General features: G+C 36.1%; 1 protein-coding gene across 2 annotated transcripts in view; it reads right to left on the bottom strand.

The window, feature by feature from the left end:
• Window positions 1-20,245, bottom strand: part of TMEM38B (transmembrane protein 38B) — a 48,329-nt gene extending 28,084 nt beyond the window's left edge. Inside the window, exons 1-3 of one of the 2 annotated variants that reach the window (XM_045780388.2) lie at window positions 19,980-20,102; window positions 11,270-11,417; window positions 7,388-7,544 (exon numbers count right to left, since the gene is read on the bottom strand). In XM_045780388.2, the coding sequence (XP_045636344.2) occupies window positions 7,388-7,494 (107 nt within the window). In that variant the 5' untranslated portion in view covers window positions 7,495-7,544; window positions 11,270-11,417; window positions 19,980-20,102. Of the gene's footprint in view, window positions 1-7,387; window positions 7,545-11,269; window positions 11,418-19,979 lie in introns of both variants that reach the window. The other variant, XM_087869500.1, reaches the window with a different exon arrangement.
• Window positions 20,246-22,333: the final 2,088 nt, after the last annotated feature.

The raw sequence follows: 22,333 nt of genomic DNA on the forward strand, positions 1-22,333 counted from the left end.
ACTTAAAATTATGTGACAAGGTATCCCTTCAAATCCCAAAATGCAAACAGGCGGAGACAATTCACCAATACCCATAAGACCTATACTTTTTTGAGGAAGAAGAAAGCAACAAGGTGGCAACTAATGGACCAAAGAACAAAACAACTCCAAAATAGCAAAGAGGTATTCACTAGAAAGCACAACAGGCCAATTTGGAAACAATAACAACAGCTGAAACTGGGAGAGACGCTGGCATTCTCCAATACCAGGTGAGACAAAGGGTCCATAGTAAAAAGTTCCTAAGAGGTTAAAGCATTTTAGTCCCCATGAACTTCCAAAACGGATCCACCCACGCTATCTCCCAGAACAAGCCCCATGTGAAGAAAACACTGGTATAGAATCAAAACTGAGCAGTACAGAGCAACAGAAGAAATGGAAGGTTCAGACCAAACTGGGTAAGGGGAAAGAGACGCAGGAAATCTAACAAAGGTCTGTCCTCATCTTTTGAACACTATAAAAACAACAGAAGCAGGAGCTCTATGAAGTCAGAACATCTTTTCTGAATTACCCTAAAAGTTCAAGAAACCCAATTCAACATAAAAACGACCAACAGAAAAGTATCAAGGTCAAATCTCACACAAATTTATTTTAAGAAAAAAAGCAGAATAAATCCCTACAGACAATGGAAGCACTCAGGAAAATATGTCCACTGAACAGATCAAAACCGCAAACCAATATTTCCAAACAAGCTAAAGACATTAAGAAAAGTGATACAACACATAAAAGAACAACATACATCAAAATTAGAAAAACTGAGAACTGAAGATTCAATTCTTAGGGGGGAAAAATTTTTTTTAAAGGAAATCACTTCAGTAATGAAAACCAAACTAGATTGAAAACAAAGAGAAATAAACATAACAATACCTTGAAAGAAATAGAAGGGGAAAGGGAAAAACATTTTAAATCTAAAAAAAAGAGATTTAAAAAGTCCACTGAAGAAAGACAAAGAGCCATATACCAACCACACAAGTTTCTGAAGAGTACAAATAATAAAATAATTTGTTCTCAGTTAAAGAACAAAAAACAAAATACCATGTACCTACTAAAAAGAAATATACCACATACCTAAAAATACTGACCCAAAAGGAACAACACTAAGATTTATTTTATTTAAATTATTAGGCTTTAACAGGAAAAAAAAATATTTGGGGCATCTAGAAGAATATGTGACTTATAAGGAAAAGAAAATTAAATGATCATCAGACTTTTTCCACAGCAATGCTTTATGACATAAGAAATGAAGTAACATTTTAAAATCCTCAAAGATACAAAGTATAATCCAATTATTTTATACCCAGTAAAACTGACTTTCAAGTACAAAAGACACAAACATCAACATATGGGAATTCAGTGATGAATCTCCTAGAGCATAAGCTTCAAACAACCAAAATCACTAAAGAGACACAGACATAAGGACTAGTGATAAGCATCGAACATAAAATTATCTGTAAAACTAAGAATGAATGAGGATTAGGAAGGGAAAAGTAATAGTATGTAATAGTTACAACTAGGACAATGTAGAACAGTACATCTATTTTAAAAAAGGAAAGAGAACGAGAAGTATATATCCAAAAAAATTAATGTTCTCAGTAATCACATCAGTGGTAGTATTAGTACTATTACTCCAAAGCTATTGTGTATTGTGTGTAAAATAAAGAATAAAAGAAATGAGTAATGTTGGAATATTCTAATTCTCTTACGTCTTGTGCCCTCAAGAAAGAAAATTCTTAGTGTGGAAGAAAGGAGATACACACACACACACACACACACACACACACACATACACACATATAATATATGTAACAGAAAAGGCTCTTTTATGTGTTAAGGTTCTTTTACGTGTTAATGAAGGCTCTATGGTCTTGAATTTGAATTAGAAATATCAATATGAACTCATGAATAATTTTCATCCTTAATTTTCCTAGTTCTGTCCACTGAAAAAACTTAGAAACAATATCAATCCAGTAATAATGAACATCTCTACTGCTCAAATTTTGGTCTTGAAATGCCATTTCTCACTAAAAGAAACCAGAGCTTCTTAGAGAAATGAGTGGTTGCAGAAGAAAAGTACAAGATGAATCTTATATTAAGTAGCAAGGAGCTAATCCACCTGAAGAACCAATCTGAAGAAGTTCCCACCAGCCAAAGATGAAACAATCTGAGCATCAATAACGACAACTGCAATTTATTGAAATCTATAAAATACGCTTAACTCCGTAAGTTCATAATTACTCAAAACACACACAAAAAATGGTCGCCTTTGGAGGATGACAGAGGACCAATTAATTATCACGAAAACTGGTACATAAAGATAAAGAATCAAGGATTTATCCTGCTGTTCCTATATGTTTCTACAACTGGGTAACTAAATAATAGATGATTGGTGGGAAGTATTTATTTATACTACTCCATCTAATGCATAAGAAGAAAAGATAGAATTAGACTATTACCAGTTTGCAATTCCCAGTTAATTAATTCACTCATTAAGTGTAAGAGTGCTAATGTCAACAAAAAAGAAAGCAAATCAGATATTTTGGGCCTCTTATGGTCTTGTCAAAGGGATCTAACCTGAATCTGATATGTATTCTGAATCAAGCTATCAATTTTCAGGAAACACAGAGAATACAGAAATATAATGATCTGCACCATGAGTATGCAATCAGCACATTCCAGACTATGAAAAACTCTCTACATGTCAAATGGCTCCAGTTCTTCAAGAGATAAATTATAAGGGAAAAAAGGTATGGAGGGGGAACATATAAAATGAAAGCGACTTAAGAGACATCAATTTTCTTAATAGACATGACTAAATTACAGTGCCTAGGGATGAACATTTGGATGATTAAATTATAAAAATATACAAGCAATTACCATAAAAGTCAAGATAATGATGTGCTGCTGTAATGGTTACTTAAGGTGGGAAAAGCACTGTGATCGGAATGGGACACACAACACGGGCTTCTAGCATGAAGGGCAAAGCCTTATCTCTTGACTTGGGTAGTGGTTTCAAGGTTATACTTTATAATAATTCATTAGGTAAAATATTTGTTTTTTGTGGTTTTCTAAATTTTTACTTTATAATAAAAAGATTCTTATTCTAAATGATGGAAATGCAGTTTTTATTGTATCACAGTTCTTTATACATTGCATATATTTTATAAATATTCTTTTGTACCTGTTCAATATTAATTGAAAATTTTTAAAGAAAAAAAATTGTAATAAATAAATAAATAAAAGTAAGATAAAAAGATTTGATCCTAAAAAAAGAAAAGTGTTTAAAATGAAAACTCGGGGCACCTGGGTGGCACAGCGGTTAAGCGTTTGCCTTCGGCTCAGGGCGTGATCCCGGCGTTATGGGATCGAGCCCCACATCAGGCTCCTCTGCTATGAGCCTGCTTCTTCCTCTCCCATTCCCCCTGCTTGTGTTCCCTCTCTCGCTGGCTGTCTCTATCTCTGTCAAATAAATAAATAAAATCTTTAAAATAAATAAATAAATAAATAAATAAATAAATAAATAAATAAATAAATAAAATGAAAACTCATCTAGGAGCGCCTGCATGGCTCAATCGGTTAAGCGTGTCTGCCTTCGGCTCAGGTCATGATCCAGGGTCCTGGGATCGAGCCCCACATCGGGCTCCCTACTCAGCGGGGAGTCTGTTTCTCACCCTTCCTCTGACCCTCTGCCTGCTTGTGCTCACTCTCACTCTGTCTCTCCAAATAAATAAATCTTTAAAAAAAGGTGAAAACTCATCTTGGTTAAGATCATAATCCAAACGCTAAATTGAATTCAGACCCTGCCATTCACCAATTCCCTAAGCCTAAATTTCCTCCTATATAAAACTGGGATAATAAAAGATCTGAGGTTAACAAATCATTAAATACTATTCTATTAATTCACCATGTAAAAATGCATTTATTTTCCATTTCTAATATACCCTTTAAGCCAAGAAAGCATCCATTTATAGACAAGCAATTTTATTTCTTTAAGGTATCAAATAATCAAGACCTGTAATCCTTACTATTCAATCAGAAATCCCTTGTAACAATACATAGTAGTCCATTCCTTTAGCAATGTATTTAATGAACCTAGAAAAGTACTTATCAAACAGTTCAAAAAACAAAGTCCCTGTTCTGATAAGTTATTATTCTAGTAGAATGAGACAGATCAACATAAAAAAGAAATAAACAGATAATATGTCAGACAGTAATAAGCCCAAGAAGAAAAATAAAGAAGGATGATGTGATACTCATGGGAAAGGAGGTGCTATTTCAGTCAGGGAGGCCTCTCTGGGGGGGAAAAGTAAATAAATAAATAAATAAATAAATAAATAAGTGTGTGTGTGTGTGTGTGTACACACACACACACACACACACACACACACATACATGCATGCCTTCTGGGGAAATAGCATTACAAAGAGAAGATGCCAAGCACAAACATACTGAGGTAGAAAAACACCTTATGCATTCAAGAAATGGTAAAACCAATGGTGGCTAAAACAGAATGAACAGGAGTACAATGGAAAGACATTACATCAGAAAGAATGAAAGGGAAGATACTGTAGGATTTTATAGGCCACGGTAAGAGTCTTAGATTTTGTTCTTAATCAGAAAAGAAACTACTGAGCATAGAAGTAATATGTTTTAACTTTTTTTTTTTTTTTGAGTAGGCTCCACACCCAGCGTGGAGCCTGACACAGGGCTTGAACTCACAACCCTGAGATCAAAACCTGAGCTGAGATCAAGAGTCAGACACCTCACTTACTGAGCCACCCAGGCACCCTTCTAACTTATTTTTAAATAATCACTTTGTCCATGCAAGAAAGAGTGGTGGTCGGTATACAGGAGCAGAAGTGGAAGTGACAGTAAGTGTCAGACTCTGGATATCCTACTTTTTATATAGTTTCAGCATTATAAAAATTATAATAAATTAAATCATAAAAATTATAATAAATGCTAAGCTGATCTTTTTAAAATATTGTTATAGAAATAATAGTCCTTGAGAAAGCCTTTTAAAACACAGCATTATACCCTCTAGGTCCATCCATGTTGTTGTAAATGGCAAGATGTCATTCTTTTTTTTTTTTTTTTCTTTTAAGATTTTATTTATTTATTTGACAGAGAGAGAGACAGCCAGCGAGAGAGGGGAACGCAAGCAGGGGGAGAGGGAGAGGAAGAAGCAGGCTCCCAGCAGAGGAGCCTGATGCGGGGCTCAATCCCAGAACGCCAGGATCACGCCCTGAGCTGAAGGCAGATGCTTAACAACTGAGCCACCCAGGCGCCCCAAGATCTCATTCTTTTTTATGGCTGAATAATATTCCATTTTATGTACATACCGTATCTTTTTTATATACTTATCTATGGATGGACACTTGGGTTGCTTCCATTTCTTGGCTATTTAAATGATGCTGCATAAACACAGAGGTGCATGTATCTTTTCAAATTAGGATTTTCATTTTCATTTTACCCAGTAGTGGAATTACTAGATCATATAGTAATTCTATTTTTAATTTTTTAAGGAATCCTCATTCTGTTTTCCACAATGGCTGTACCAATTTGCATTCCTAGCAACAGTGCACAAGGGTTCCTTTATCTCCACATCCAGGCCAACACTTGTTATTTCTTGTGTTTTTCATTTTAGACATTCTGACAGGTATGAGGTGATATCTCATTGTACTTTTGATTTGCATTTTCCTGATAATTAGTGTTGTTAAAAATGGACCTGGATGGTATAATGCTAAATAAAATAAGTCAGTCAGAAAAGACAAATAACATTATGATTTCACTTACATGTGGAATTTAAAAAACAAAACAAATGAACAAAGAAAAAAAGAGACCAAAACACTCTTAAATACAGAGAACAAACTGCTGGTTGCCAAAGGGCAGGTGGGTAGGGAAATGGGTGAAATAGATAAAAGGGTTGAAGAGTACACTTATCATTATGAGCACTGAATAATATATAGAATTCTTCAAACATACTGTACACCAAAACTAATATAACACTATATGTTAATTGTACTTCAAAAAAAAGGAAGGAAGGAAGGAAGGAAGGAAGGAAGGAAGGAAGGAAGGAAGGGAGGAAGGAAAAGAAAGAAAGAAAGAAAGAAAGAAAGAAAGAAAGAAAGAAAGAAAGAAAGAAAGAAAGAAAGAAAGAAAATACATAGCAGGTGGAAGACTATACTTTAAGAGATGGTTAAACAAGTTATGTGAGATAGGGGCACCTGGCTGGCTCAGTTGGTAAAGCATGCACTCTTGATGTCAGTGTCATGACTTTGAATCCCACAATGGGGGTAGAGTTTACTTAAAAAAACAAAAAACGAAACAAAACAAAAAAACTAATTTATGAGAGATAGTGGCCATTAAATGTCAAGCCTCCAAAGTCAAATTTCCTGGTTTTGATCGTAGTTCAGTCACTTACTAAACATGTAAATTGTAGCAAAGTTTCTCAATACCTCAGTTTTTTCATTTGTCAAATGTAAAAATAATGGTTACCTTACAGAAATCTTATGATGAAATATGAATATAAAGAATTTAGCTGACATACGGTTAACAACTTAGTAAATATTAGCTATCAAATTTATTATTCTACTTCTACTTGTTTCCACTGCCACAGGTTTCCACTATTACTTCTTCCCATTGCCACTACTACTTATAATATTCCTTTTTAAGACTGGTTACATATTCATTTAAAAATTAACAATAAAAATGAACTTAAAGTGTTCCTAACATTATATATTTGATAGGGTTTTTAATCAAAAGTATTGTTTCTGCTTCAGAGGTAGCAAAGCACTCTGACTGCATTATAGTTTTTTTTAGCTTGATGGATCAATCTTAAGGATAACTAATTGAATTTTTAAGAATCCAAAGCAATTCCTGCTAACATTTTTTCTTCACTTCAAAACTAAATTAAAAACAAAATTAATGTTGAATCCCATGACTCTGAAAAATCTAACAGAGAATATGACAAGAACGATTATTACATATGAATCATAATCACTTGGATTTTTTTGTGTAGTTGGTCACATTCCTGATTTTATCCTGTTGTATATCTGTTTGTATGAGTTAAACTGTTTTGGGCCAAATATTTGGTGCCCTTTCACATCTGACAAGCTTCCAATGAAAGATACATAAAACAACAGTAACAATACTTGCCTCTGGGACAAAAGCAAAGGGTGAGAAAGAGAAAAACTTTGTACTTAAAAACATTGGCTTTATTTGGATTCCTTCCTTTGCACATGCATTCACTTTTCAAGAACATAAAATAGGTTTTAAAGAAAAAAATTCATTTACTAATAATTTACAAAACAATTTTTAAAATGTCTCATAGTTCACCATAATGGCAGCTTACCAGATTGAAGATGCCAGTAATATATTAGTGTTGTTTGCAAGAAACCTCAACGGAGGCTCTGCAAGCAATACACAGGATAAAATTCCTCCACCAAAGCAATGGAGCATAGCAGTAAACCAGCTTGAAAGAGGATTCTTCCATGCCACTGCCGCAGCTCCTGAAATGGTAAAGTAAAAATGTGGTCTGAGATAATTGTATACTAAACAAATCCTAAAGTACCACTGGCACTAAAGAAATAAACTTCTTAATTTCATAACTTTCAAAAGCTTACTCACAGGTGCAACAATCACTATCATCATAAACTCTATCTTTGGTTTTAAAGCAAGGCTGGAAACATTTTAAGACTTAGGGGATTTGGGGCACCTTTAAAATACTCTGTCCAGGCTCTTACTACCAGTTTCCTAATAGCACACGTTATTATAAACAATCTCCCTACCTACTCTCTCCTTTTATTCCCAGCCCTCCTATTTTAAGTACTTCCAGTTGATACGTCAAAGCAAATTTTAAGAAAAACTTATTATCTTAAGTACTTGAGAAAATAAAAGCTGAAATAAATAAAGCTTTTAACATGACAGGCTAGAAACAGAATAACAAAATAAACCCAGAGGTGAAAGGTTGATGAGGAACAGATATATACATAATCTTAAAATGCCTCCTAACAAGTTACTTATTATTTACAGAGGGAAATAATTTTAGAGTGGAGAAACCTTGCAGACATCACTGTAAACAAACAACATCAGGTGACTCCTGTTATGATTAAGAACACATCTTTACTTCTACAGTAGTGCTACCAAAAATACATAACCTGAACTAATCTAATCAGATATACCCAAATTGAGGGCGCTTCTGGAAAAAACACCTGGCCTATACTTTAGCAATGTCAAAGTCAAGAAATACCAAAAAAAAAAAAAAAAAAAAAAAAAAAGGCTGATGAAATGCTCCAGATTAAATAACATTGAAGAGACAAAAACTACATGCAATGTATATTCTGGATCATATCCTGGAGGGGGCAAAGAATATTTATACATGAACTTTTTGGACAACTGATGAAATCTAAATATGGACCCTGGCTTAATAACAGTGTTGTATCACTGTTAAACTTTCTGATTTTAGTAACTGTTCTGTGGTTCTTAAATATTAACACACTTAAGTAATTTGAAGTAACTGGGCAAATGCTTCCAATTTACATTCAAGTGGTTCTGAAAAAATAATATGAATGAAAACATTCAAAGAGATGTTAAAGTTCAAACTTCTAGTTATAAAATGAATAAGTTCTGGGGATCTAATGTACAGCATAGTGACTACAGTTATTCAGACCGTATTGTACACTTGAAATTTGCTAAGACAGTCGGTCTTAAGTCACCACCACCACCAAAAAAAAAAAAAAAAAAGGTAACTACGTGAGATAATGGATATACTAATTAACTTGATTGTGATAATTATTTAACAATTCACATGCATATCAAACCATCAAATTGTATACTTTAAATATATATAATTTTGTCAATTACACCTAATTAAAGCTGGAAAAAAATAAAATAAATGGAGCAAAATGTAAATGGTTGGTGAATCCGAGTAAAGTATCCAAGAATTCCTTGGCCTATTCTGGCAACTTTTCTTTAAGTATGAAATATCAAAGGGAAAGTACAAAAAATAACAATAATAATAATAAAGTCAGCCAGAGAAATAGAAGCAGTTTATAAAAATAAAAGTAGAAATCCATTAAACAGAAGCTAGAATGGGAGAGGGAGATGAGCAATCAATAAAGCCAACCCAAAGCTGTTCTTGGAAAAGACCGATAAAACAGACCATTGTTCAACAAGTCTGAGAAAGGGGCAGGGGAAGAAACAAAAATAATGCAAAACATTAGAAGGAAAAATAAGGAAATCGTTTATTTATAGAGTTTTTTAATTATAGGAAAACAACATGCACTTAATCTAATAAATGTGAAAATGCAGTTGAAACGGACAATATAAATTAGCAAAATTCCCTTAAGAATAGAAACTTGAACATACATATAACTATGGAAAAAAAAAGCTACAGGGCGAAGATCTATCTTAAGAAAGGTGCTAACCCCGATAAATTAATGGAAAACATATACCAAATATTTTTGGATTACTCATTTTTATGCTATATAACCATTATGGAATATAGCAAAGGAGAAAAACTTAAATCATTCTATGAAACAACATAATCCCAACATCAAAAATTATAAATAACGAAAAAAAGAGAGAGAGGAAGGAGGAAGGGAAAGAGGAAGGGAGGGAAGAAGGAAAGGAAGAAGACACAGTAATTCTAACTCTGAGTATAATGGACAAATATATTAATAACAAATTGAAATCAGTCGTTTTTTGAAAAGATAATAAAACATGACCAAGTATATTTTATCCAAAGAACTAAAAAGGATTCAATATTTAAAAATTCATTTAAAACATTCACTATACTAACAAATTATTATCTCCCCTTTAGACAGTTAAAGACTTAAAAATTCAATATTCCTGATTTTAAAAAAAAATCTAGCAATCTAAGAACAGAAAGAAAAGTATTTAACCTGAATAAAGCTATAAGAGAAAAGATTTTTTGACCTCACTAAAATTTAAAACTTCTATATGACAAAAGTCTGGAATAGTGTATAAGGCAAATTCCAATAAATCAACAGAAAAAGACAACAAACACGAGAAAAATGAGCAAGTCACAAAGTGGGAAATATAAATGACTAATAAACACACGAAGAAACAAAGTCCTCCCTCAAGTCGTCTGTAATCAAGGAAAAACAAAATTTAAAAAGATGTTATATTTCTCACACATCCAATTGGCAGAAAAATTTACAGCTTAATATTTATTAATATTAACTTATTAGTTGGAAAAGGTGTGAAGAAATTCATATACTACTGTAAGAGTATTAAAAAGTCATTTTGAGGAATAATTTGGGAGTATAAATCAAAATTTTTAATTTAAAACTGACTCAAGTGCTCAAGAAATTTCATACAAGAATACTAAAGCAGTGTTGTTTATAATGCTGTGATAAAAATGAAAACAATCTAAACAACCATCATCAGAGAACAGTTAACCATGATCATCTGTGCTATGGAATACTATACAGGAACAATCAAGAGTGTGATAAAGCCATATCAACATGGGAAGATCCCTAAAACATGCTACTGAGTAAAAACAACCAAATACAATCATGTTGAACACCAATATGACAGCATGGAATCATTTATTTTTTTATTTTTTATTTTTTGGAATCATTTATGAGCAAAAATGCAAACACTATACATTTCTATAGGTACATGCATATACATGGAATGCACAGAAAAAGATTTGCAATACACAAAAATGTTAACTGTTATTATCTCTTGAGAAAGCCTAGGATTTGGGAGGATGGTCAAAAAGGATTTAAATTTATTTAATTACTGATTATATTATTTAATCATATTTGAATTCTTTTAAATAAAATGTTCATTTACTAATTGTATAAACAAAATTTTAGCAAATTATGTCACACCCACTCTGTGGAATATAATGCGTCTATTTAAAAGAATGTAGCAGTTTCACATGCACTGATGTGAAACAAAAATCATGTATATAAACAATATGTACAGTAAGAAATAATTTACAGGGGGAAAACAGAAAACCATGTATTTCTATCAGTACATATACAAGTAATACATAAAAGAAAGTCTGCAAGAATATATAACCAAACTATTAATTGTTGTTATCTCTTAGGAAAAGGCCCACTTATGCAAAAACAAAACAAACTACATAATGTATGTGTGAGCTCAGTACAGTAACATCATCATACTTGTATTAATATAGGAATTCATCTGTATGTGCTCAGGAAAAAAAAGAAGGAGATAAAAGTCAAATAGTGCAACCCACCATTTCACACAACAAAATGTGCCCAGGAGTGAACATGAGTTGGCAGATGTGCATTTTCTGTGGTGTACATATCCTGTCAAGTGAAGTGATGCCAAGGTTTAATGATATGCATCTGGAGATAATTCAAGAAATGGTGACCTGTTCCAATCTGGAAGAAAAATCAGCTATAAGAAATGTACTAAAAGACAGGACATCAATCTTCAGTGTAGCAATTTCCCCTAAACCTAAGAATTTTCAAGAATTATTTTGATAATACACGATCATGCTATCTTTAAAGCCAACCCCCCACATAAGATTATGACCTACCTCAATATGTGTATGGGCAATGCAGCAGCACACGGTGGTAACCGATTATAACATTGGTCAGTTAGCCTAATAAATGAGTATAACCTTTTTTTTAGGTAAGGGTCATTAGCTCCCATCCTGCACCATCTTCATGTTGAAAAGCAATATAGAGGGGTACATGGATGGCTCAGTCAGTTAAGCATCTGTCAGCCTTCAGCTAAGGTCATGATCCTAGGGTCCTGGGATACAGCCCAGGGTTGGCTCCCTGCTCAGTGGGGAGTCTGCTTCTCCCTCTCCCTCTGCCCCTCCCCCCACTTGCCTGCACCTGTCCCTCTCTCTAATAAATAAATAAAATATTTTTTTTAAAAAAAGCAATATAGAGTGCTTAAGGGTACAGACTCTAGAGTTTAACTGCTCAGATATAAATCCTGGCACCAGCACTTGTGTGAATTCAACAATTGTTTGCTTTCCCACATCTTAAAACACACACACACACACACACACACACACACACACACACACACAGAAGAGGTAAAGAAAAAAGTAACTACACCACTCGGTTGTTGTAAGGATTAACTAAGGATCAACTACAAGTGAGTACTTTGAAATCACTTAGAATGGGGGCCTACCACATAGTAAGCAACTAAATATTAGCTTATCACTATTATTACATAAGTAAATAAAAATAAAAAGCAAAATTACTCTCTCCCATTTCTGCCATTCCATCACACTCCTATTCTGAGTTGTCTGAGACAACTTTCAAACTTTTTTCCTATGCTTGTTTACACACACACACCCCTTTTCCACCCTTACTCTTAACTCTCTCCCAAACCTACCGTGCATGTATGTCTCTCTCTTTCTCTCTCTCTCTCAGGCCTACTGGTTAGCCGTGGGAAAGCGTTCTGGAAATGGGAGTTCTAACTGCATGAGAGCCATAACGGGCCCATCACAGCACAGTCACTGTGAAGAACACATTCTAAGGTAACTGATTGCTCTGAATAAACAGACAGTCAGGAATACTCACTGGGGTCTGTCCTCTGTGTTGCTTGGTATTACTCTAATGGAGATTTAGCATTACCTTCACCCATCTGATACCAGTCACTGACTCAGCCAAATTCAAATGTACCCAGGTTTTCCTTTGACCATTAAAACAATCCGAATCAAATTTACTAAATGATTTCATATAAATGATGTGCTCATGTAAAATTCATTTCTGATTAAGTTTATCAAAATAACTTTCCTTTTTCCTCAACTTGCACATTTTATTCTTTCCTCTTAGGACATCACATTCTAGATTTTGTTTTTAAGTGTTAGTTCCATTACAAAGTTCTTACCTATTAAAATTCTAAGAGACTTTAGTATAGAGTAGGGCTCTATAAATGTACTGAATGACAGAAAAATGTATTTGAAGTATTTCAAGCGCTCAAATATTACGGTTTTACTACCATGAATTTCCCTTTGTATTGTCACAAATCAAAGAAGCATCTGTAATTACACACCAGTTTTGTGATGTCTTTGTAGGACCACTAAACCCTCTTGGCTTAACTTTCAACTTTCATAAAATTAGAATAATACATAACTTATAAAGATTAAAATAAGGAAATAAACATAAAAACACACTTACTACCTAGTACATGGCAGACACTTTGTTGATTTATCTACTGAATGGACTGATCACGACCCACAGAGAAAGCAGGCAAAATGTGACCCTTGGGCTGCTTTTATTCTCTGAGCCCAAGACCTAATTCTTTTGAGTTCTTATTGCTGGGATGAAAAAACATCACAGCTCTAAAAGACTACTCATAACCCTAAGAGACTTAAATCAGTGATATTAAGATTTTATTAGAGGAAAAAAGAAAGGAAAAGAACAGAATTAAAGGGTCCCCCTCACATCAATCTTTTTTGCCTAATTTTCAAAATTATGTCAGCTAGAAAAATTTCCCTAACTCAAATTGGCTTTTCTATAAAGCTCTCTTCGGTACACACACTATGGTAACACATTTTACAGTATAAGGCAATCTTATGACAAATTTCTTTAGGTGTTATGTTCCTTTGTATATATCATACCAGTACCAGAATTAGTTTATAGTGAAGTTAAACTGTGAAAATACAGAAAGTTAACCAGAAACAGCTTGTATATCTTTCCAGCATGTAAATAATTTTCAGTAGGAAAAAAGTTAATATGATAGCTTTAATCTTTTTCTCAGTTTTAAAACAAAGATGTATTCCTTTAGCTAACAAACTGTGTTAATTAAGTTATGTTATTTTATTTTTAACATGCTGATATTTAAAAGACAAAAAACTCTCTGTCCTACCTTGATTTATGATATCTGTGCTATGCTAGAAATAGAATTATTTTCCCCAAAGCTCTTAGCAATATTTGTCACATTGAGGCCTTACTCTAATTCAAAGTATATGAGTTTTGAAGCACTCATAATCACCTACGGACTTTAACATCAAAATATTTTCATTATGAAATGAAAGCTAGAAAATAAAGTCATATTCTCCTTCCAGTTTTGGATCAAGTTTGAATCATAGTGGGCCAAGTAAATCCATAGACCCACCTTGTGGTTATTTCCCCAGTTCCTCAATGTATAACTAGAACAGACAGAGGCAGCAACTGACACAAAGCCCGTATCGATTCTCTGATCTATGGAGTAAGGATCAGTATGGTAGAAACACTCAAGTAGAAGCTCCTAGAGTTTCTTCTCCTTCTCAAGGTATTTTTAAAAAGCAATACCACAGAGATGGGTGCCATAACCAAAAACACCAAAGATGAAAAGGTGGTGATAGCTATCATATCCCACTGAACTTACTTATTTGGTCTATATGTAAAGCAGATGGATCTTGGAAAATGACTGGGGATTATGATAAATGTAGACAGGTAGTGACTCCAACTGCAGCTGGTATTCAAGATGCAGTACTTTTACTGGAACAAAACAATATAACCCCTATAACCTGGTAAGCAAATTGTTTTTCTCCATATTAATTTGCAAGGAACCCCAGAAACACTTTGCTTTTACCTGGCTAGGCAAACAGTACACAACTGTGGGTCTTGCCTTAGGTCTATGTCAACTCTCCTGCTCTACAACAAAATCCACAGAGATTTTGATCATATTGGGAATCCATACATCACACTGGCCCACTACACTGATGACATTTTACTGACTGGATCTACGGGCAGGAAGTAGCCAGTACTTTAGATATCCTAACATGACATATGCAAACCAGAAAGTAGGAAGCTAAACTCCACTGCTAGGATTCGGTACCAGTCAGAGTCTACTTAGGAAAGAGAAAATACACGGTTATTTTAATAGGGGGAATTTACTATAAACACATTAAGTATAAGATTGTTAACTAGATTGTTGAAAAGGTAAAAAGTAAATACTATGGTATCACAGAGGTATCAACTACAGAAAGCAGTTTACCACTGCTGAGGAAACAAAGGATGGGTTGAAATTATTTAAACTTAGAAACTTGAAAAAACATCTCTTTAGAAACAAAACTGAGACTCCTAAGGAGGGGACACTGCTTAGCTGTTCACTCTACAAATAAAATACTGGGTTTAAAGCTCTTATCCCAAACTACACAGTTAGTGATAGTGTTTTAACACTGGTCTCCTGATTTTATGAGTTCTTTCTACCAAACCACACTCCCTGACCACTATTTTATGTCATGTCAATCAAATACTCTTTCACTTATAAATTAAAGATATTTAAGTAAGACTCTCTAAACAAACAGAAGCAAATTGTGAACTGCCATTTCTGAGACATCCTTTTCCAACCGTCACTGGGCAGAACAAACTGTCACTTTTTATAACATCACATAACAAAAGGGGCTTTTGGGGTTTCATGAATGTTCTATTTTTATCCAGATGTTGATTAAATAGATGTGCTCATTTTTAAAATTCATTGAGCTATACATTTACAATTTTTGTACTTTTCTGTACGCTGTTACGTGTGGATTCATAAAGACAGCAAAACAGAATCATCAGAACGGACAAATTCTTGACATATTAATCCTTTCATTTCCCACAAATTAGAACGGGACACAATAATAAGCTTTATTCCTGGATTTAATTCCTAAAAGCAAAGGAAAAACTCTTTGGTGATATGGAAATAGCTCATTTGGCTGAGCATCTGCCTTTGGCTCAGGTCATGATTCCAGGGTCCTGGGATCGAGTCCCACATTGGGCTCCCTGCTCAGTGGGGGGAGCCTGCTTCTCCCTCTCCCATTCCCCCTGCTTGTGCTCTCTCTCTCTGTCAAATAAATAAATAAAATCTTAAAAAAAAAAAAAAGGAAATGACAGAAATCATGGGAGAATAAAACCATGTCAAATGAAAGCTTAATGAGAAATTGCTAAATATTGAGAAACCAGAAACATTAAATGGACCTGCAAAAAGAGAGCACAGAATATTTGAGAACTTTGGAATTAGCCGAAGACCTAGCTCCATAATTTATTAACTAATGTGACATAATACAGTTATTTTATTCCTGTAAGGCTATTCCTCATCTGTAAAATGAGCTCAATAATACCTATCATAAAGTGATGTGAGGATAAGAATTAAGATACTACAATGTTTTTGCATGTATCTGAAATGAATATTATTATTGTATAGGAAAGGTAGCAAAACCTATGGATACTATCAAAAAAAGAAGACAATAGCACAGATGAGTTCCTTTAGGGCTACAACAACATCTTTCATCTTGGTATGCTCAATATCTAATATAGTGCCTGAAATGCAGTGGAGTTTCAATAAATATTTGCTTAACTGAAGTCCCTGGGATTCAAGAGAGGTTAGCAAAATAGTGATGGGAGAATTAAGGGGAAAAATAGATTTTGTGTGTAAAAATCAAGTAGAAATAATTGTAGATTAAATTTTCAGAAAGTCTTACAGAAAATAGCAACTGGATATGAATGCATGATTGAAAAAATATGTTCATTTTAATGAAGATTTAAATAAGAAAAGAGAGAAGGCAGATTAAAAATGGAAGAGAGATTACAGTTGATGATGTAAACTTTTTGTTAAATGATTTCTGACTAATACCCCTCAAGGCAGCATTTTCCAACTTCCTAATAAAATACCCAGGAAAATGGAAAACAAGCAAAACCTATCCTACTAACCGAAACTAAAAACCATAGATAATCAGATGCCAGGGTTTAGGAGGAACTAAAGTTGATTATTTACAAATGAAGGTAAATTAAGAAATAAAAAAAACAGGGGCTCCAGGGTGGCTCAGTCTGTTAGGCATCTGCCTTAGGCTCAGGTCACGATCCTAGAGTCCTGGAATCAAGCTCCACATCCGGCTCCCTGCTCAGCTGGGAGCCTGGCTCTCCCTCTCCCTCTGCTTGCCACTCTGCCTACTTGTGCTCTGTCAAATAAGGAAGGAAGGAAGGAAGGAAGGAAGGAAGGAAGGAAGGAAGGAAGGGAGGGAGGGAGGGAGGGAGGGAGGGAGGGAGGGAGGGAGGGAGGGAGGGAGGGAGGAAGGGAGGAAGGGAGGAAGGGAGGAAGGGAGGAAGGGAGGGAAAGAAAGAAAACAATCCAATTTATTAAATACCCTGATGTCTTTGCTTGAAGCACAAGTCATGTGGAAAAGTAAATGAAGGGAAAACCATCATCTTTCCTTGGATTTGAAGGCCTACGACCTAAACCAAACAAAAAAAGGATGCTGTCCTTATTCACACCACAGAAAGAAAGAGTTAATCCCCTTTACCCTCTTGTCTCCACTAGCATTTTTTAAGATCTAGGTAGAGACATATAAGATGTAAATAGTAGGAAAGTGAAGAGTGAGGTATTGGCAGTGGTAGAGCACATTCCAAAAGTCAAGAGTCTCAAGGAGTAACGCTTGAGAGAACAAAAAGAAGAATCCTGGTACTACATGGATGAATAGTAGTTTTATTGTACTACTGGTCTAAGTTCTAGAGAATCAGTCAATGGGGGACAAGAAAAGTTGCCAATTAAGTAAAAATTTATATAAGGAATTCGCAAATCAAAATCCCTAATGAATTAAAATAATACCTCAAACAAAAATGATACCTCAAACAAATAGAGTTTATCCCAAGAATGTAAGGATGATTCATCATTTTTTTAAGTTTTAATTTTTATTTATTTTTTTAGTAATCTCTACACCCAACATGGGGCTTGAATTCACAACCCTGAGATCAAGAGTCGCATGCTCTTCTGACTGAGCCAGTCAAGCACCCCTGATTTATCATTTAAAAAAATGTATTACATTATAATTTAAATAGGAAAAACAATATGATCAACTCAATAAGAAGTAGAAATACAAACAGCCATTAAACTTAAAGCAGCACACACTCAGCAACCATGACAGATGCAAATGAAAACTATTTTTCTGATCATTAGGATGACAAAATATTTAAGAATTATAACAGCAGGGTGGAAAAAAGCAAATACTGTGGAAGAAACAGGCAGTCCAACACATTTCTTTTAAAAGCTTAAACAGGTATACTCCTTTGTATGAATTCTATCATTTTTACCTGTTTATAAGCACTGGTACTGGAATATAAAATATTTTTCACACCATGTGTAATACTGTTTTAGCATTCAATTAGTCCAGTGCTTCCCAAATGTTTTGGTCTCAGGAGTCCTTGCACCCCTAAAAATTAGTGAGTAGATGAATGGTTGCAGGACCTGGGAGAGGGCTGACTACAAAGGGGCAGGAGGGAATCTGGGATGAGTGATGAAACAACTATTGCATATCTTCATAGTAGTGGTAATCACATGTCTGTGTTTTCCAAAATCATAAACTTTATTAATAAAAAGGGTGAATATAATATATGCAAATTAAACCTTTAAAAAGTCAGACCTGAAAAAAAAATTCTTGAAGACCCCAAAGAGCTTTTATTTGAGTTACAGGTATCAATATTTAGCATATTAGAAATTATTAACTGAGAAAATTTTAAAGTAGTACTTATGTTTTCATTTTAAAAATAATAACTGTACTACATGTTAACATAAGTTATGTATTCTTTATGAAAAATAACTGTTTTCCAAAGTAAAAAACATTTCATGAGAAAAGTCCCACTGTTTTATATATTAGCAAATCTCTTTTAATATCTGGCTTCAAAGAGAAAAGAGCTGGAATCTTAATTTGCTTCTGTATTCAATCTGTTACAGTATCACAGGTCATGTAGCCTCTGGAAAACTCCACTGTACACTTGTGAGAAAATTAGTGTAAAAAAGACAACATCTGCATATTATTATGAAAATAACTTTGACCTGTAAGTGTCAGGAACCCCAAGGGTTCCTGGACCACACTTTGAGAACCTGATGTAGTCTATACAAGAAAATTTCAAATACTGACTATGGCATGACAATGTACTTCTTTTCAAATCAGGGAAACACTTTGTTACGCAGATTACTTGTCCTGATTTAATACAATATTCACCTTTTCCAGGTCAAAACTTCTACCAAACAATGCTTTAGACGGAGCTACAAACATCAATGTAAATGAAAAATATTTCCGAGACCAAACAGTTTAAAAAAAACAAAAACAAAAAACAAAAAACAGTCCATAAGAGGTATGGCACCTCCTCAAGCCCTCACTCATTAACTCTCTCTATAGGACCAGGCAGCATGAACAGGGAGAAAGTAGGAAAAGAAAATAAATGCCTGAACTCAAAGAAAGAAGAGATCCATAAAACCAAAGGCAAACAGAGTAACTGCAAAAATAAAGCAATACAGGAGTAAACATATCCTAAATGTAAAATACAAGAAAATACAAATATAGCTCCTTGGCCATATACTAAAAAGAAACTCAAAACGCTGTATTCAGACTCTAGCACCAGTCTACAGATAGTGACTTCTGGACTGTGTCACTCATAAGACGGAAAACGGGGATCCACTCTCTTCCAACAATCACTTTATCCAGCATGCTAAGCAAGGTGACAAAGCGCTGCGTTATGAGTAATAGTGGCGTGCCTGCTTGAGGCTTTTTAAGTGTTGATACAACTTTCAGGACTGCAGAACAGTCCAGAACTACTCACTGTTCCAAGTGACCAAGTCCCACTTGCTGTCCCCGGGAGTTCTGTCCCCAGGTGACTTTTAAATACTGTACTTTCCAAGGAAGTGGTGGCACCACCGGGAGACCAAGCACATCCTGGGCGGGCTCAAGCAGGACCCGGGCTCCGAAATGCCGCAGAGGCTTCTCTGTCACCTGCCCCTTACGCGACGTCGCGGACCCGAGGTCGTGCCTCCTCTGACGAGTACCGGGGCCACCTCCCTTCCCTGCCTCTGTTTCCCCACCTACGCTCGAGGGGCCGGAAGGGTCGGCTCGCGGCTCCCCTCCAGCTCTACTACAGGACTCTGGGACAGAGGCAGCTCGGCCGTTCAGGCGACTCAGGCCGTCCTTTCCGTGAGAGGTACCCCGAGGGGGCCAGTCTGCGGCTCCCCGCACTCACCCGGCTGACGCTTCAGCGCCATCACGGACACCAGGTAGTGGGCGATGTCAAAAAAGGGGAACATAGACGTGCGCGAAAAGGCAAGGGTCAGCTCATCCCACGGAGAATCCATGACGACGACGGACCCCCACAGGCGAAGCAGCCCGGGCGACGGGTTCCTGCCGTGCGCGGCGAAATGTGGGGGAGGGGGCCACCGTGGTCGCGCGCCCTTCCGCGCGTCCTGGAGGAGCTCTGCGCGTGCGCACTGGGACCCGGAGCCGGCGCGCTTTGGGGCGGGGCCGCGTGTCCGGGGGAATGGGCGGAGCGAGCGGCTTCCCAGATGTTCCCACAGGGCCGGGTCTGGTTCTCCAAATAAGGGTCTGGCATCTTTGTGCTGGAAGCTGTGCCAGATCCAGGAGAATGGGCAGATGAATATAACATCCATAATGAATTTAAAAATACATTACTTATGTTAACATTAGCACATTTATTGTTTTAAAGCGAGTACGTAAAGAACTATTTTAAAATTTTCTGTTAAAACTTCTAATATACTAACTAATGATAATGTAACCCATGTAAAGTCTTGAGGACTCTTTTTGGGTCCTCAAGAAATTTCTTACGTCAGCTTTAAGGGTTTAATTTACATGTTTTATTCACCCTTTTAAATATAAAGTTCCATGATTTCGGATAAACCTATGCAGTCCAGAAAGGTAGAGGTTCAGAGTGGGATTAATGTCTTCAAATTGATTCACCTAACATTTCTCAAGCAACCGTAATGTGCAAGTGACACCGTGATTTAATGGCGGTATAAAAAAGAATACAAGCATATCCTGCCCTTAATAAGCGTGTGTTTTCCCAAGAGATTAAAAAAAAGTTTGAGGTCACAGGTAATTTGTACAAAGCTGTTAGTGAGTAGGGTAGGTGCCATGCTAGGGCAGTTCCTAGAAGAGGAAGACTATTTCAGGGAAGCGGTAAGGCGAACTGGCCTTTACAGGCTAGAAGAGATAGACGGAGGTATTTTGGCTGTACTACAAAGTGAGAAATGAGGTTGGAAAAAAAAAAAATCCTTGAATGGCATACCATAAACTATGCGGTTTGGCTTCAGAGTCTAAGCTCTTGCTCACTACATTATGCTCAGACAAAATCAAAGCCAGAATCCATTATCTTAACCGTTATACTAAACTGGGTTTTTCCCTTTTTGATGGGGGGCGAGGGGTGGTAATGTGCAATCAACCAATAAGTTTAGGAATAAATTGGTGAGAAGAGGCTAGAGACAAGGAAAACCAAAGGGTATTCACTGGTCCCAGCAAAAGGTAGTAGAGGTTGAGGACAACAGGAGCCGGGACTGAGATGGGGAAACATACAATAGAAGCAGAATAAGCTGGGGGCTCCTGGGTGACACAGTCGTTAAGCGTCTGCCTTCGGCTCAGGGCGTGATGCCAATGTTCTGGGATCGAGCCCCACATCGGGCTTCTCTGCTAGGAGCCTGCTTCTTCCTCTCCCACTCCCCCTGCTTGTGTTCCCTCTCTCGCTGGCTGTCTCTCTCTGTCAAATAAATAAATAAAACCTTAAATAAAAAAGAAGCAGAATAAGCTAGATGTTAACTCAACCTGCCAAAGGATATGGAGAGTGGGTGAGTAGGAGGATTATAGTTACATTCAAAGAAATAGGAAACAAGGAGGAGCAGGCTTGGGTAAGAAAAACACAAGTCGAGTTTGGCACATTTTTTTATTTGATGTGTCAACGGGTCATGCTGGCACCAGGAAACTGGAAATACATGATGAGCAGCTAGATGGGTTAGAGCCTTGTGGGAGTGTGCACCGCCACAGGAGACTTAAACTGATTTTTTAAAAATCTGAGATTTTGTCTGTTTTAATTCATTTAACAAATGTTTTTTGGGTGTCGGCTATGGACCAGGCATTTTGCTGGATGTGAGAGGCCCCTTCCTAAACACTAAGTGTTCAAAAGGTGGGAAAATTGTAGTAAATCTCTATATTTTACTACTTATCAAGAAAGAACATGGGGGGGCGCCTGGGTGGCACAGCGGTTAAGCGTCTGCCTTCGGCTCAGGGCGTGATCCCGGCGTTATGGGATCGAGCCCCACATCAGGCTCCTCTGCTATGAGCCTGCTTCTTCCTCTCCCACTCCTCCTGCTTGTGTTCCCTCTCTCGCTGGCTGTCTCTATCTCTGTCGAATAAATAAATAAAAAATCTTTAAAAAAAAAAAAAAGAAAGAAAGAAAAGAAAGAACATGGGGCACCTGGGTGGCTCAGTTGGTTAAGCATCTGCCTTAAGCTCAGGTCATGATCCCGGGATCAAGCCCCACATCCTATCTGGGTCCCTGCTCAGGAGGAATCTACTTCTCCCTCTCCCTCT

The sequence above is a fragment of the Ursus americanus genome, chromosome 18, assembly GCF_024610735.1.
Source record: "Ursus americanus isolate L20-20 chromosome 18, mUrsAme1.1.p, whole genome shotgun sequence".
Taxonomy (NCBI): domain Eukaryota; kingdom Metazoa; phylum Chordata; class Mammalia; order Carnivora; family Ursidae; genus Ursus; species Ursus americanus.